General features: G+C 39.8%; 1 protein-coding gene and 1 long non-coding RNA gene across 3 annotated transcripts; both read left to right on the plus strand.

Annotated features, from left to right (window-relative positions):
* Nucleotides 1-1,869: 1,869 nt before the first annotated feature.
* Nucleotides 1,870-7,826, plus strand: LOC124356085 (longitudinals lacking protein, isoforms A/B/D/L-like). 2 transcript variants are annotated; one of them, XM_046807249.1, is made up of 3 exons: nt 1,870-2,680; nt 5,295-5,533; nt 6,856-7,826. In XM_046807249.1, the coding sequence occupies exons 1-2, from the start codon at nt 2,420-2,422 to the stop codon at nt 5,322-5,324; spliced, it is 291 nt and encodes a 96-aa protein (XP_046663205.1). In that variant the 5' UTR covers nt 1,870-2,419; the 3' UTR covers nt 5,325-5,533; nt 6,856-7,826. The 2 variants fall into 2 exon arrangements, with proteins under 2 accessions (XP_046663205.1, XP_046663206.1); XM_046807250.1 differs by lacking the exons at nt 5,295-5,533; nt 6,856-7,826 and adding an exon at nt 4,133-4,448 and having other exon boundaries at nt 1,873-2,680.
* A 4,295-nt stretch (nt 7,827-12,121) lies between these two features.
* Nucleotides 12,122-13,947, plus strand: LOC124356101. The gene is made up of 2 exons (XR_006921796.1): nt 12,122-13,292; nt 13,594-13,947. It is a non-coding gene; the product is annotated as an uncharacterized LOC124356101 (long non-coding RNA).
* The last annotated feature ends 452 nt before the right edge of the window (nt 13,948-14,399 follow it).

Raw genomic sequence — 14,399 nt, forward strand, 5'->3', positions numbered from 1 at the left:
GAAACATTCTTCTGCCTGTACGTACAACACTTAATGTCTATACGAGGCCAGAAGCATAAGGTAACAACAAACATCATATACTCTATGTACGACGTGACAGAAACATTCTTCTGCCTGTACGTACAACACTTAATGTCTATACGAGGCCAGAAGCATAAGGTAACAACAAACATCATTATACTCTATGTACGACGTGACAGAAAACATTCTTCTGCCTGTACGTACAACACTTCTCCTCAGTCCGCAGCTATAGGGGAAGCTTAATTACGCGTTTTCCCCGCCCTCAATGTCTGTACGAGGCCAGAAGCATAAGGTAACAACAAACATCATTATACTCTATGTACGACGTGACAGAAACATTCTTCTGCCTGTACGTACAACACTTCTCCTCAGTCCGCAGCTATAGGGGAAGCTTAATTACGCGTTTTCCCCGCCCTCAATGTCTGTACGAGGCCAGAAGAAGCATAAGGTAACAACAAACATCATTATACTCTATGTACGACGTGACAGAAACATTCTTCTGCCTGTACGTACAAACACTTCTCCTCAGTCCGCAGCGATAGGGAAGCTTAATTATGCGTTTTCCCCCGCCCTCAATGTCTATACGAGGCCAGAAGCATAAGGTAACAACAAACATCATTATACTCTATGTACGACGTGACAGAAACATTCTTCTGCCTGTACGTACAACACTTCTCCTCAGTCCGCAGCTATAGGGGAAGCTTAATTACGCGTTTTCCCCGCCCTCAATGTCTGTACGAGGCCAGAAGCATAAGGTAACAACAAACATCATTATACTCTATGTACGACGTGACAGAAAACATTCTTCTGCCTGTACGTACAACACTTCTCCTCAGTCCGCAGCGATAGGGGAAGCTTAATTACGCGTTTTCCCCGCCCTCAATGTCTGTACGAGGCCAGAAGCATAAGGTAACAACAAACATCATTATACTCTATGTACGACGTGACAGAAACATTCTTCTGCCTGTACGTACAACACTTCTCCTCAGTCCGCAGCTATAGGGGAAGCTTAATTACGCGTTTTCCCCGCCCTCAATGTCTATACGAGGCCAGAAGCATAAGGTAACAACAAACATCATTATACTCTATGTACGACGTGACAGAAACATTCTTCTGCCTGTACGTACAACACTTCTCCTCAGTCCGCAGCTATAGGGGAAGCTTAATTACGCGTTTTCCCCGCCCTCAATGTCTATACGAGGCCAGAAGCATAAGGTAACAACAAACATCATTATACTCTATGTACGACGTGACAGAAACATTCTTCTGCCTGTACGTACAACACTTCTCCTCAGTCCGCAGCTATAGGGGAAACTTAATTATGCGTTTTCCCCGCCCTCAATGTCTATACGAGGCCAGAAGCATAAGGTAACAACAAACATCATTATACTCTATGTACAACGTGACAGAAACATTCTTCTGCCTGTACGTACAACACTTCTCCTCAGTCCGCAGCGATAGGGGAAGCTTAATTACGCGTTTCCCCGCCCTCAATGTCTATACGAGGGCAGAAGCATAAGGTAACAATAAGGAACAATTCATATCTATTGCATTCTTATCGTGTGTTGGGTTCTAGGCACTGCTGCCAACTTCACGACGACACAGGACGGGGACAGAAGCACACTGTACCACTGCTCAGCCTGTGGCAGGAAGTACAAGTATCTCTCGACACTGCAGACTCACCAACGGTTCGAGTGCGGGAAGGAACCGAGTTTCCCGTGCCCTCATTGCCCGTACAAGGCCAAACGCAAAGGGAACCTCAACTCTCACGTGTACCTCAGGCACAAAGAACTCGGCAAGTTGTGACATGTCTGACTCCGGCAATCGGACTTTACGTGTCCGATATTTTATGATGTCATTAAATGTGTTTTATTTTTATATGATTACTGCTTTTCAATTCCCAACAGATTAAGGTGATCAATGTAATTTAATTTTTTAAGAAAAGTTCTTTAGTGAAGAAGGAAAAATACGTATAATAAGTTATTGGTTGGACCATAATGAGTTACATGCATTTAATATGAGAATTTTGGATTCTCGGATTAAAGAAATACGTCTACATTTTGAAGGATGTGCATTTTTTCAGTATGTATAATTATAAAGTATGACTTCTGGATAAGAAGTGTTTAATTCATGGCAATCATGGTGACTTTTCTGAATTATGGAAAATACATTTTATGAAATATAATATAATTCTTAAAGTTAGGAAACTAAACTTGTGTATAAAAAGAAACATGTTATTACCTACAGTCGTATGTTTATTGCGAAAGATTCATATCCTTATCATCTGCAAATTTAAATGCCACAATTCCTAATTATTATATACACTTAAAAATATGACACTATAAGTTTTAATATTTGATATTTAAAATCTATGTAATAAAATGCAGTCGATGTTAATATGTTACACAAGATGAAATTTGTTACTGTTAGTCCATCGGGTTTGTCGTTTCATGGTTTTAGCTGTGTTGTCATATTTGCAGGAAGAGCAGTGAAGCAGTTCCTGTGCGGCTGCGGCAGGAGTTACAAGCACAAGCACCATCTCGTGCAGCACCTGCGCTACGAGTGCGGCACCGAGCCGGCCTTCCCTTGTCCGTACTGCAGTTTCCGAACCCGCCGCAAGGGCAACCTGAAGAGCCACTTGTTATTCAAGCACAAGCAGGTCAACAGCTGAAGCATTTCATAAAATAGCACTTTTAAATACTCATTTTCTGTTTATATTTTGTGCTTTTCCACCAAATCTTCTCCAGCAACCCCACCTTGTTCTCAGTTTGAGTAACTATAGAGTCACATAAAACACCAACATTAACTTTACGTTTTCTGTGATAGTGTATTTACGTCAAACAACTTCCTTTCTAATTTTATTTCGTAAACAACACTCGACTTAAAATGTGCAAGCATTTTGAATTTGGATTGTCATAACTGCATATTTAATTTATGTAAAAGTACATTTAAAACTATTTTTACAGAATATAAGTTGAATCTTGTGTTTTGTATTATCATTGTTTCTGATACCCGAAAGAATATAATGAATGATATAACATTTAATTACTTGAACCTTGGAGGAGCGAGTATGAGAGTTCCATATTGCAAGTTATTAATTACATGGCTGCTAACTGAATGGTGTAGGATTGGGACATTGGTCTGGATAAGACATAGAGGATCACAATATGTTTATTTGATTTGGTGTTTACTCTACTGTACAAAATGCATATCCTTGCCTTCAGCCATTTTCTACGAGCTTGGTTTCAATATGGCCTAAATTATTTATGACTAAATGTCAACACTTCCTAGTAGAACTATAAAAAGTCCTTTCTATCTTCAGGAATGTACCTTGACGGGTTGTGACTAAAAGGTTAAACAAAAATAACAAAACGGAAAACATACACCACTATCATCTTAGCCTAGTGTAAAATAGATTACCTTATCCGTTGTACGTTTTTTTAACATATCTTATTCTGAATGGATATACGATGATTATTAATTCTCAATTTAACAAGGCTTCTCCTAGATTGTATGGGGTACAACATTAAACTCATTTAAGTAGAACAACCTAATTTTAATAAATATACAATTAGTCCAATTTCTTAAAAATGTCCAGTCTTTACAATGCTAGAAATACAGATTACATTAACACAGTTATTAATAAGATTAGTCTGCATAGTGTTATTGAGTACAGGCCGAGAGATACGACGTGGTCCTCGGCCCGACGATGCGCAGTAGCCTACTGCTCATGTGGAGTGGAGGGGGAAGTCGCGAGCTCAGTCTGTGAGACGGCTCCCCTCCGCCCCTCTCCATGCCAGCTGCGGTTCCCCTCTCGCGTCTTTAGGAGACCACTTGGAATCTCTCTGCCCGTATCTGAATGTAACTAATTAGGTTAAGCTATAAATACTGGGAACCTCCTTGTTCCAATATTTCTTACTTCTGTTACAACGGTGATGACTGTCGTGTAACTGAGTTAGATACATCACTTTGCGTAGCGGGTCAAAGCTGTCATGGTCTACACAAGTCTGTGTTTAAGGTAAGTAACACGTAGCTGCGTCGTTATGTCAGAGGTTTCATATTTGTAAACACTTTGTTACTCTAACTGTGGCCGGTGTGGTTAACTTTTCAGAGGACTTCCCCGTCACTCAGATCACGATGGACTCGCACGGGAACTTGCTGTTCACTTGTCCGGACTGTACGAGGGCGTACAGGTCGAAGAAAGCTTTACGGTCGCACATCAAGTTCAGGTGCGGCAAGGAGCCTGCGTTCTCCTGCTCGTTCTGCACGTACAAGGCTCACAGGAAGGGCGATCTCAAGTCGCACATCCTCTTCAAACACAAGGAGACCGTCGTCACCATATCTTCCATGTCTGTAGATCTGTGAACAGCAGAATAGTTCATTATATTATTTTGTTTTTTGGGAAAATAAATGTTTATTTGACGTTACCGTGGGCGTATTCAGTTCCCGCTTGTTAAATGTATGTGTGGTAACACCGTAGTCACTTTAGGATCCTTCCAGTAAACTATATTCATGGATAGGTCAATATTGAGTGGTGGCATACATCCTCGTTGTGTTTAATACGGGTAGATGTTTGCTCAGCTATGTAATATATAATAAATGGTTAAACTATATTCGTTTCTTAATGTATAGGAGTAGTAACAGTAATTTCTAATACAGTCTAGTAAAGGTATTATTTCCAGTAGGTCCTTATCTTCTCTTTAGCCTTGTCTCTTCTTCCCCTCTGTCTTGGTGCTGTAAGCGATTATTTGGAAATTCACCAAAATATTGCCGGTATAAATTATAACAGCGCCGACCAATTCTAACTCACCAGTTTTATAGAAGCATTCTAAACACCACCAACCTTAGCAAAACCAACCAATCTGAGTTTTGTAAAATCAATAAATCATTGCTTCGTAACCTTGTCTTGTCGGCCCCGGGTCTGTGTTGAGGATGACGTGTCGCCCTGTAAATATAGCACCTAAAGGGGATTTATACAGATATATACCGATTAGATTACAAGAGGGGTATGAAGGACTCTTAGTTCCCAAAGACTCACCCTACTAAGCGTATCGCGCACCATAAGTTCCGCCAGTAGCACCCGTCTACCGCTGTACCCAATGCTGACGTTGAATCCATCAACTGGCCGTGACGTTCCGTCGAGAATCTATATGCGAGCTTATAAATCAAAGTTGTGCATTGGAATCAATTAAATTCGTCACTCGCCAATGTTTATGTTGATTATCTATTAGACACAATCAAGTTTGATTGCATGTGGTTACATTGTGTTTCAGACAGGAGGAGGAGGTTCGAGGCGGTTCTAAGCGAGGACGGCAGCGAGACGTTCCGGTGTGACGGCTGCGAGCGGAGATACCGCCACCAGTCCACGCTCTACAACCATCTCCGCTACGAGTGCGGCAAGTTGCCGTCGTTCTTCTGCGATTTCTGTCCGTACAAGGCGAAAAGAAGAACTCACTTGAAAACTCATGTTTTATTGAAACACAAAGAAGCTTTGCAACTCTGAACAAATAAAGTAAAGTATATTGTTTTAATAGTGACACCTTTCTACAATTTCCTTTCGTTAGGTATTTTGCAATATGGCTTATAGTTTATGAGGTAGTTATTAATATTTTTACAACAGATTAGTTTAGTGTTTCGTTATATGTACACGAAAACTTATTTGTTTTCTCAATATATACAGAACGTTATTTATATGAAATGGATGTTTTATATGATGGTCGGATGAAGAAGACACCGTGAAAATAATTGTTGTGGTGCCAATTGTAAAGCTAAGTCTCATGATAAAACCACAACAATGAAGTTATTCAAGATAAACATTAAATTATAAAATTGGAAATACATTGAATGTCTAACGAATCTCGTATTTACCTATCCACGTGAGTGATATATAACATAATGTTGAATCAGTGATAGTAGCTTCTTAGCTATTCAAAATTAACACAATCCAGTCTCACGTTGGTTCCGCTTGATTCTTCTCGGACGGTTTGACGCAGACGAATTTGTGTGTAGTTGTATTGGCCTGGACAGGTGGAGGATCGTACAGCCAGAACACGTTGTGTCTCTCCTGCGCAGGCAGTGTTGCCCTCTGATTGCCATTTGACATTTTTGTATTAGATATTTTGTCTAATGGCAACTTGTTATTGGAATGAAACTCAAAAAACATTTAGAGCACAGTTCCAAAGTTTAACCATTATGCAATTTCTTTTAATTTATAAAAATGTTCTGCCATGATCACAAATAACCCGAGATAAAACGGACACCCTGAATCAACGACGGAGAGTACCAACAGTAAGGACTCTCTGGGGTGCGCATCTCTTGTGACAACCCGTTGTATCATGATACGTATAATTACTGTACTGGTTGTTATTTTAAAGAATGTTGTGCAAATAACGGGAAATAATCGAATTAACATTGGGTGCAATATGAAACAATACATTTTTATTTATGCTTTAAAATAAATGGTAAAACGATTTTAAAACCAATCAAATGTGTGGTAACAAATTGTTAAAAGAACCGCCATCTTACCAAGAGTTATGCGGGAGATAAACTCATTAGAATTCGGATTATACGATTTCGTTTTATCGATAACACACGTTATGTCTTTTCTCGGTATCTTTGGCTTATCTAAGTTTTGTGTGAGAAGTGTAAATAAAGCTCGGTTTATCGGCATCATCCATTCCTCTTATTATCCAAGGTTCCCCACCTCTTGTTATCCGAGGTTCCCCACCTCTTGTTATCCGAGGTTCCCCACCTCTTGGATGTATTCGTACGTTTGCTGTAACACACATTGTTGCAGTGACAGGGATTGTAAATTTAATGCTCTCGATTTTGCAGAGCAGCGATGTCCCTGGACGGTGGCTCTGAACTCTGACGGAACTCCCGTGTTCAAGTGCAGGGGCTGCGCGAGGACGTACAAGCACCAGTCGACGCTCGCCAACCACCTCAAGTGGGAGTGCGGGAAAGCTCCGGGCTTCTTCTGTAACTTCTGCCCGTACAAGGCGAAGAGGAAAGCGCACCTCAGGTCTCACGTAAAGTCCAAACACAGAATAAACCTTATCGAACTGAGAAATCGTCCTGAGAGCTACTTATAGTAGAGTGTGGTGTCCACAGCCTCACAGTGTGTGCCTTACTGTTGTTACACCTCAGGTCTCACGTCAAGTCTAAACACAGAATAAACCTTGTCGAACTGAGAACTCGCCCAGAGAGCTACTTATAGTAGAGTGTGGTGTCCACAGCCTCACAGTATGTGCCTTACTGTTGTTACACTTCAGGTCTCACGTCAAGTCCAAACACAGAATAAACCTTGTCGAACTGAGAAATCGTCCTGAGAGATACTTATAGTAGAGTGTGGTGTCCACAGCCTCACAGTGTGTGCCTTACTGTTGTTACACCTCAGGTCTCACGTCAAGTCCAAACACAGAATAAACCTTATCGAACTGAGAAATCGTCCTGAGAGCTACTTATAGTAGAGTGTGGTGTCCACAGCCTCACAGTGTGTGCCTTACTGTTGTTACACTTCAGGTCTCACGTCAAGTCCAAACACAGAATAAACCTTGTCGAACTGAGAAATCGTCCTGAGAGCTACTTATAGTAGAGTGTGGTGTCCACAGCCTCACAGTGTGTGCCTTACTGTTGTTACACCTCAGGTCTCACGTCAAGTCTAAACACAGAATAAACCTGGTCGAACTGAGAACTCGCCCAGAGAGCTACTTATAGTAGAGTGTGGTGTCCACAGCCTCACAGTATGTGCCTTACTGTTGTTACACCTCAGGTCTCACGTCAAGTCCAAACATAGAATAAACCTTGTCGAACTGAGAAACTCGTCCTGAGAGCTACTTATAGTAGAGTGTGGTGTCCACAGCCTCACAGTGTGTGCCTTACTGTTGTTACACCTCAGGTCTCACGTCAAGTCCAAACACAGAATAAACCTTGTCGAACTGAGAACTCGTCCTGAGAGCTACTTATAGTAACCTTGTCGAACTGAGAACTCGCCCAGAGAGCTACTTATAGTAGACATAGAATAAACCTTATCGAACTGAGAAACTCGCCCAGAGAGCTACTTATAGTAGAGTGTGGTGTCCACAGCCTCACAGTGTGTGCCTTACTGTTGTTACACTTCAGGTCTCACGTCAAGTCCAAACACAGAATAAACCTTGTCGAACTGAGAAATCGTCCTGAGAGATACTTATAGTAGAGTGTGGTGTCCACAGCCTCACAGTATGTGCCTTACTGTTGTTACACTTCAGGTCTCACGTCAAGTCCAAACATAGAATAAACCTTGTCGAACTGAGAACTCGTCCTGAGAGCTCTTATAGTAGAGTGTGGTGTCCACAGCCTCACATCACGTCAAGAGAATAAACCTTGTCGAACTGAGAACTCGTCCTGAGAGTACTTATAGTAGAGTGTGGTGTCCACAGCCTCACAGTATGTGCCTTACTGTTGTTACACCTCAGGTCTCACGTCAAGTCCAAACATAGAATAAACCTTGTCGAACTGAGAACTCGTCCTGAGAGCTACTTATAGTAGAGTGTGGTGTCCACAGCCTCACAGTGTGTGCCTTACTGTTGTTACACCTCAGGTCTCACGTCAAGTCCAAACATAGAATAAACCTTGTCGAACTGAGAACTCGTCCTGAGAGCTACTTATAGTAGAGTGTGGTGTCCACAGCCTCACAGTGTGTGCCTTACTGTTGTTACACTTCAGGGTGTGTCCACTTTTAACTGGCTAAGGGAAAAGCTTTAGTTTTGAACACACTTGCCGTCTACGCTTTTTATTGTTATATATAACTTTGTACACGCTTGAAAGTGCGTTAATGTTGATTACAGAAGGTGTAATAAGTGTGGTTATTTATTGATTTGTTGAAAAGTTTTGTGGTTTTTGTGTGCAATAAAATTTATGTTGCTCTATTAACTTTGTTAATTTATTAACATTTACCTGTAAATTTGTGGGTCGTTGGAATATTGTGAACTATTGTGCAAAAGTAATTTCTTTCATTCCGGTACTGACAGTCGAACTAAAATTGGTTGAAGTGACTCAGTAATAATAAATTATGAAGAATTTTCAGGTTGTAAATTTATTAATTGATTATACGAAAACATATCGTGGGTAAGTGAAACCCTTGGTGCGGCAAGGAGCCTGCCTTTCTCTGTCAGTATTTGTAATGTATAATGTTGTTACAGAGAGATCTGGTGACGACCCGGCCAAGCCGTTTGTCTGCAACTGCGGTCGCCGCTATAAGCACAAGAGCCGCCTGCGGTTTCACGAACTTCGAGTGCGGCAAGGTGCCTGCCTTTCTCTGTCAGTATTTGTGATGTATAATGTTGTTACAGAAAGATCTGGTGACGACCCGGCCAAGCAGTTTGTCTGCAACTGTGGTCGCCGCTATAAGCACAAGAGCCACCTGCGGTTTCACATGAACTACGAGTGCGGCAAGGTGCCTGCCTTTCTCTGTCAGCCTTTGTGGTGTATAATGTTGTTACAGAAAGGTCGGATGGCAACCCGGCCAAGCCGTTCGTCTGCAACTGCGGTAGCCGCTACAAGCACAAGGGCCACCTGCGGTTTCACATGAACTACGAGTGCGGCAAGGAGCCTGCCTTTCTCTGTTAATTTTTGTAATATATAATGTTGTTGCAGAAAGGTCGGAGGGTGACCCGGGTAAGCCGTTTGTCTGCAACTGCGGTCGCCGCTACAAGCACAAGGGCCACCTGCGGTTTCACATGAACTACGAGTGCGGCAAGGAGCCTGCCTTTCTCTGTTAATTTTTGTAATATATAATGTTGTTGCAGAAAGGTCGGAGGGTGACCCGGGTAAGCCGTTTGTCTGCAACTGCGGTCGCCGCTACAAGCACAAGGGCCACCTGCGGTTTCACATGAACTACGAGTGCGGCAAGGAGCCTGCCTTTCTCTGTTAATTTTTGTAATATATAATGTTGTTGCAGAAAGGTCGGAGGGTGACCCGGGTAAGCCGTTTGTCTGCAACTGCGGTCGCCGCTACAAGCACAAGGGCCACCTGCGGTTTCACATGAACTACGAGTGCGGCAAGGAGCCTGCCTTTCTCTGCCAGTTTTGCCCGTATAAGGCGCACCGCAAAGGAACTCTGCAAACTCACGTTGCTCTTAAACATACAGATTTCTTATGACAAAAAACTTAAGATAGTTATTCATAGTTTTTATTTATTGACCTAGTTTTTTTAAATTTAACCAAAGTAGTATTATTTGTGGTATTTGATAGACTCTGGCTATAAGTCAGTAAATATTCAATAAATCGTTGTGAAATATATTTCTGAGTTTTCGTTTAATATTTTATTGTTATTTCAATGTTGTTTCATTTATACGAATATATTAAGGTTTCCTGTATTTGATTCTATTTAAATTATTGACAATTTCTATCTGATTAATAACGCTTGTGAAATAGAGTTCGTTCGGCCTAAAAATATAATTCAGATTAAAATTAAACGAGAGCGTATTTTTAATATATTGTTTGTTATATCTCCATGGCTCTTGTCTGTTAATGTTGTTCATATTAGTTTAGATAAAAACACAAGATGTTAGTTGTATGTACATATATTTGGAATAAAAAGAGTTTCTTACTGTAACTGTAAATACCTTATTAATAAATTTCATCTCACGATGTCGAGTGTCGCGTGGAACCCTTTTCGCCTGTATCCTGTGCAGTTGAAACATAAGAGCCGATGATTGGTGGGCCCCAACACGCGCTTATTATACACTTTGGTCGTCGAGTATACATGTGTTTTAGTAAAATTTTATTTATTGACATACTTTTTTATAATCATTTTAAGTGTTTGGATATGGATAGTTATTTAAAAGCTGAGCTCGTAATGAGTGGTGAAGGCCACCTAAGATGGTAACAAGGTCTAACACGGTAAAGCTCCATTTCTTGTCAAACACGTCCAAATTTCATTATACTCATTTATTATTCTTGTAATTATCTCTTCGGTCTTAGAACACTCAAAATGTATGCCATTTCTTATAGAAAAGTCAAAACTTATATAACTTTAACCTTACCCAGTTCAAAAGTATTTTATCGGAATCCATCACAGATTCAGATAAGTAGTACACAGATTCGACAGATTTCGTTAATGCTCAGCCATTCAAGATGGAATAACCGTCTTAGCTCTTACCCATGCGGCCATGCTTCAGTGTCAGCTGTGGAGCATTAAATGGGTTAGAATTATGCTTGTAATCAAATACTTTATTTTAAAACAGCAATTTATATTGTATAGGGAACGTGATTAAAAAACCTGGATAGGTTAATCTCATTGATATATAAGGAAATGAATTTGACTTAGTATTGTGCCTTGGGGAACTCCAAGTTCAATTCAGTAGGTTTAGACGACTTTAAAATATTTATTTCAAGACATGGCAGTATCTAAGTTTATTCTGTCACACAGGATTTAATCGATATTAAAAAAATTAAAATTTTGAAATATTCAGGCCTCCATAAGAAGATTCATCTCTAGTAAACATTTGTTAAAAGGAAACAGCCAATGATATGCATATGCTTATAAAGGTGAGGTGATGAGAACACCGTGATTGGCTGAAACTTGACCAATACTTGAACAATATGGCTCCATAGTGTTAACAAGCTTCGCTCCCTTAAACTCACCTGTATAACGTTGGCAGTTTCGTTTTAACATATCGTATAGTGACTAAAAGTCCACAGTCATTGTGCTACCAATGATTTTACATTGTGTGAAACGAAAACTTTAATGATAATGATAGTAATGACATCGCCCGCGTTATCTTAAAAAATTAAGACAAAATTAAGATTGTTTTTTCAGAAGTTTACTTAAAGTTCAAAACCCCTTAGCAATTAAATTATATGTAAAGTGCCTATGAAGGATATGGTGTGCTGACTTGACGACATGAAGCATAGTTTGTTGTTGACAGGTGTCCTGAGGCCGTACAGCTGCAAGTGTGGTCGGAATTACAAAAACAAGAGACATTTGCGACAACATCAACGATTAGAGTGTGACAAAGAGCCTAGGTTCCTGTGCTGCTTCTGCCCCTTTATGGCCAAGAGGAAGGAGAACCTAGGAGCTCACGTAGCTCTTAGACACCTTGCGAAAATCACTTGAGTTGTGAATTAAACAATACTCTGACTAACCAGAATGTTAAGGTGTATAAAATTACATTAAAATATATACTGGAATAATGTTTATATTAATTATGCATGAGCCATTATAGAACATTTAGTATCAGTATTTTGGACCTGTTACTAGTTAACAAAGTAGATAGAAGGATCATAATTTTGGTACTTAGCCATTTTTGTATAATCGGTTTACATTTCTATCAATCTGTTATTTACTATTGAGTTGTTTCTTTTCAATTACTATTTACTGTTTGGAAAAGACTTAGTAACGTTTCTAACTAGAGTTTTGATTATTATAAATTAATCATTGAATAAATATGTTAATATAGGTTATTTCTACGCGTTTGGTATCTAAAAAGTGTTGATGTTGGTAACTATGATTGTGAAATCAAATCAATTCAATGGATTGTCATAAATAATTATTATTCAAGCCACAGTTTGCCAATTACTACTTGATGAACAGTTATTTTATCCAATACGAATAGTCTTCATTTTGTAATCGAAGTACCAGTTATATTTTGTTTTATGTGACACCTTACCTACATTGAATATCATCAATTTGTCTACTAAAAGATAAATAGCTTTTGCTTTGCAACAATTAAAGAGATAAATATATGTTTTTGCTTTGCAGATAAATATATTTAATGCTTTGAAATTAATCATTTTCTTATACAGGTTTTATTACATTGAAAATTATTCTTTTCTATTAATAAGTCATGTTACACAATATCGATCGTTTTTACAAAGATCAAGGGCATACAGCCTCGTGGTATTATTTTAATTTGCACAATTTTTATGGTCGTTCTTGGAATATTGGCCAGTGAATCATTCGCTGGTAATTTTGAAGAATAATTTACACCAGGCCTTTAATGTTATTGTTATTGTATTCGAGAGGGGCTCAGGTAAGTGAATCATCTCTCGAGGATTTATTCAAACCGTTTCACTGTTACAGGCTGGGAGAGACCGTTCGCTTGTGCCTGCGGACGAAGGTACAAGAATAAGCGACACCTTCGGCAACACCAGCGACTCGAGTGCAACAAGGAACCGAGATATTCTTGTACCATGTGTCCTTACAGGGCGAAGCGGCCAGGAGCTCTCAACTCACACGTGGTCTTGCGCCACTGTAAACGTTCCAGTGAGGGCTGAGGGATCTCGGTAACAGTTATGTCATTTGTTTGTGTGTGCGTAGCAAATATATTTTTAGAAACTTATCGTGGCTTTGTGTTCAGTCCAACAATATAATGTCGTAGCTCAAAGTTTATGAAAGGTATAAAATAACCTACAATAACTCGTAAACATAATATGTTAGTGTCGTGCAGGCGATTAGACGATGAAATAAATTGTACTTCCAATACACCGTTTACAAGTAGCTAATACTGCAGCAGATTGCTCTACTGAAGAGGTTTCCTGGACCTAGCCGGAGGTAGGTTTGGTGGGTCTAATCTAACTGTTGTGTCTGCAGGTCCCTCACCAGCGACGACCGCCGGTAACAAGTTCCTCTGTACCTGCGGCAGAAGCTACAAGTACAAACAAGGACTGGCCGAACACCAGAGATACGAGTGCGGGAAGGAACCGATGTTCCAGTGTTCCTTCTGTCCGTACCGGGCCAAGAAGAGAAACAACTTTAAAGCTCATGTAGTGATGAGACATGCGGAACAGCTGACTGGATCATTCGGCTGAGACAAATCAGTGTGGACATTGTGATGAAATAAGTTTTCAGATCATTGAAAATTTGAGTTTGTTCTTTTCAGAATGTATAGAATAAATTTACTCTGAATTTATTACCTTCAGAATTAAACGTTGTACAAGCATTGTATATAGTGTTTTCAATCCACTTTACGTAGTGTATAAAGCAGTTTAATTGTGTAATTTTTCTGAACCTGTACATCAGTGGGTGAATCGTAAGAGTCAGAAACGTTGTACAAGCATTGTATATAGTGTTTTCAATCCACTTTACGTAGTGTATAAAGCAGTTTAATTGTGTAATTTTTCTGAACCTGTACATCAGTGGGTGAATCGTAAGAGTCAGAAACGTTGTACAAGCATTGTATATAGTGTTTTCAATCCACTTTACGTAGTGTATAAAGCAGTTTAATTGTGTAACTTTTCTGAACCTGTACATCAGTGGGTGAATCGTAAGAGTCAGAAACGTTGTACAAGCATTGTATATAGTGTTTTCAATCCACTTTACGTAGTGTATAAAGTAGTTTAATTGTGTAACTTTTCTGAACCTGTACATCAGTGAGTAGAGTCGTATAAGTCGTATAT

This window comes from Homalodisca vitripennis, chromosome 2 (genome assembly GCF_021130785.1).
Source record: "Homalodisca vitripennis isolate AUS2020 chromosome 2, UT_GWSS_2.1, whole genome shotgun sequence".
Lineage (NCBI taxonomy): Eukaryota > Metazoa > Arthropoda > Insecta > Hemiptera > Cicadellidae > Homalodisca > Homalodisca vitripennis.

What these genes read in the sequence shown, in the direction of transcription:
- LOC124356085 (XM_046807249.1), top strand. Translation starts at nt 2,420, where the DNA reads ATGTTACACAAGATGAAATTTGTTACTGTTAGTCCATCGGGTTTGTCG. An exon ending in TGTTATTCAAGCACAAGCAG is followed by an intron (nt 2,681 to 5,294) that starts GTCAACAGCTGA and finishes ATTGTGTTTCAG; the next exon opens with ACAGGAGGAGGAGGTTCGAG.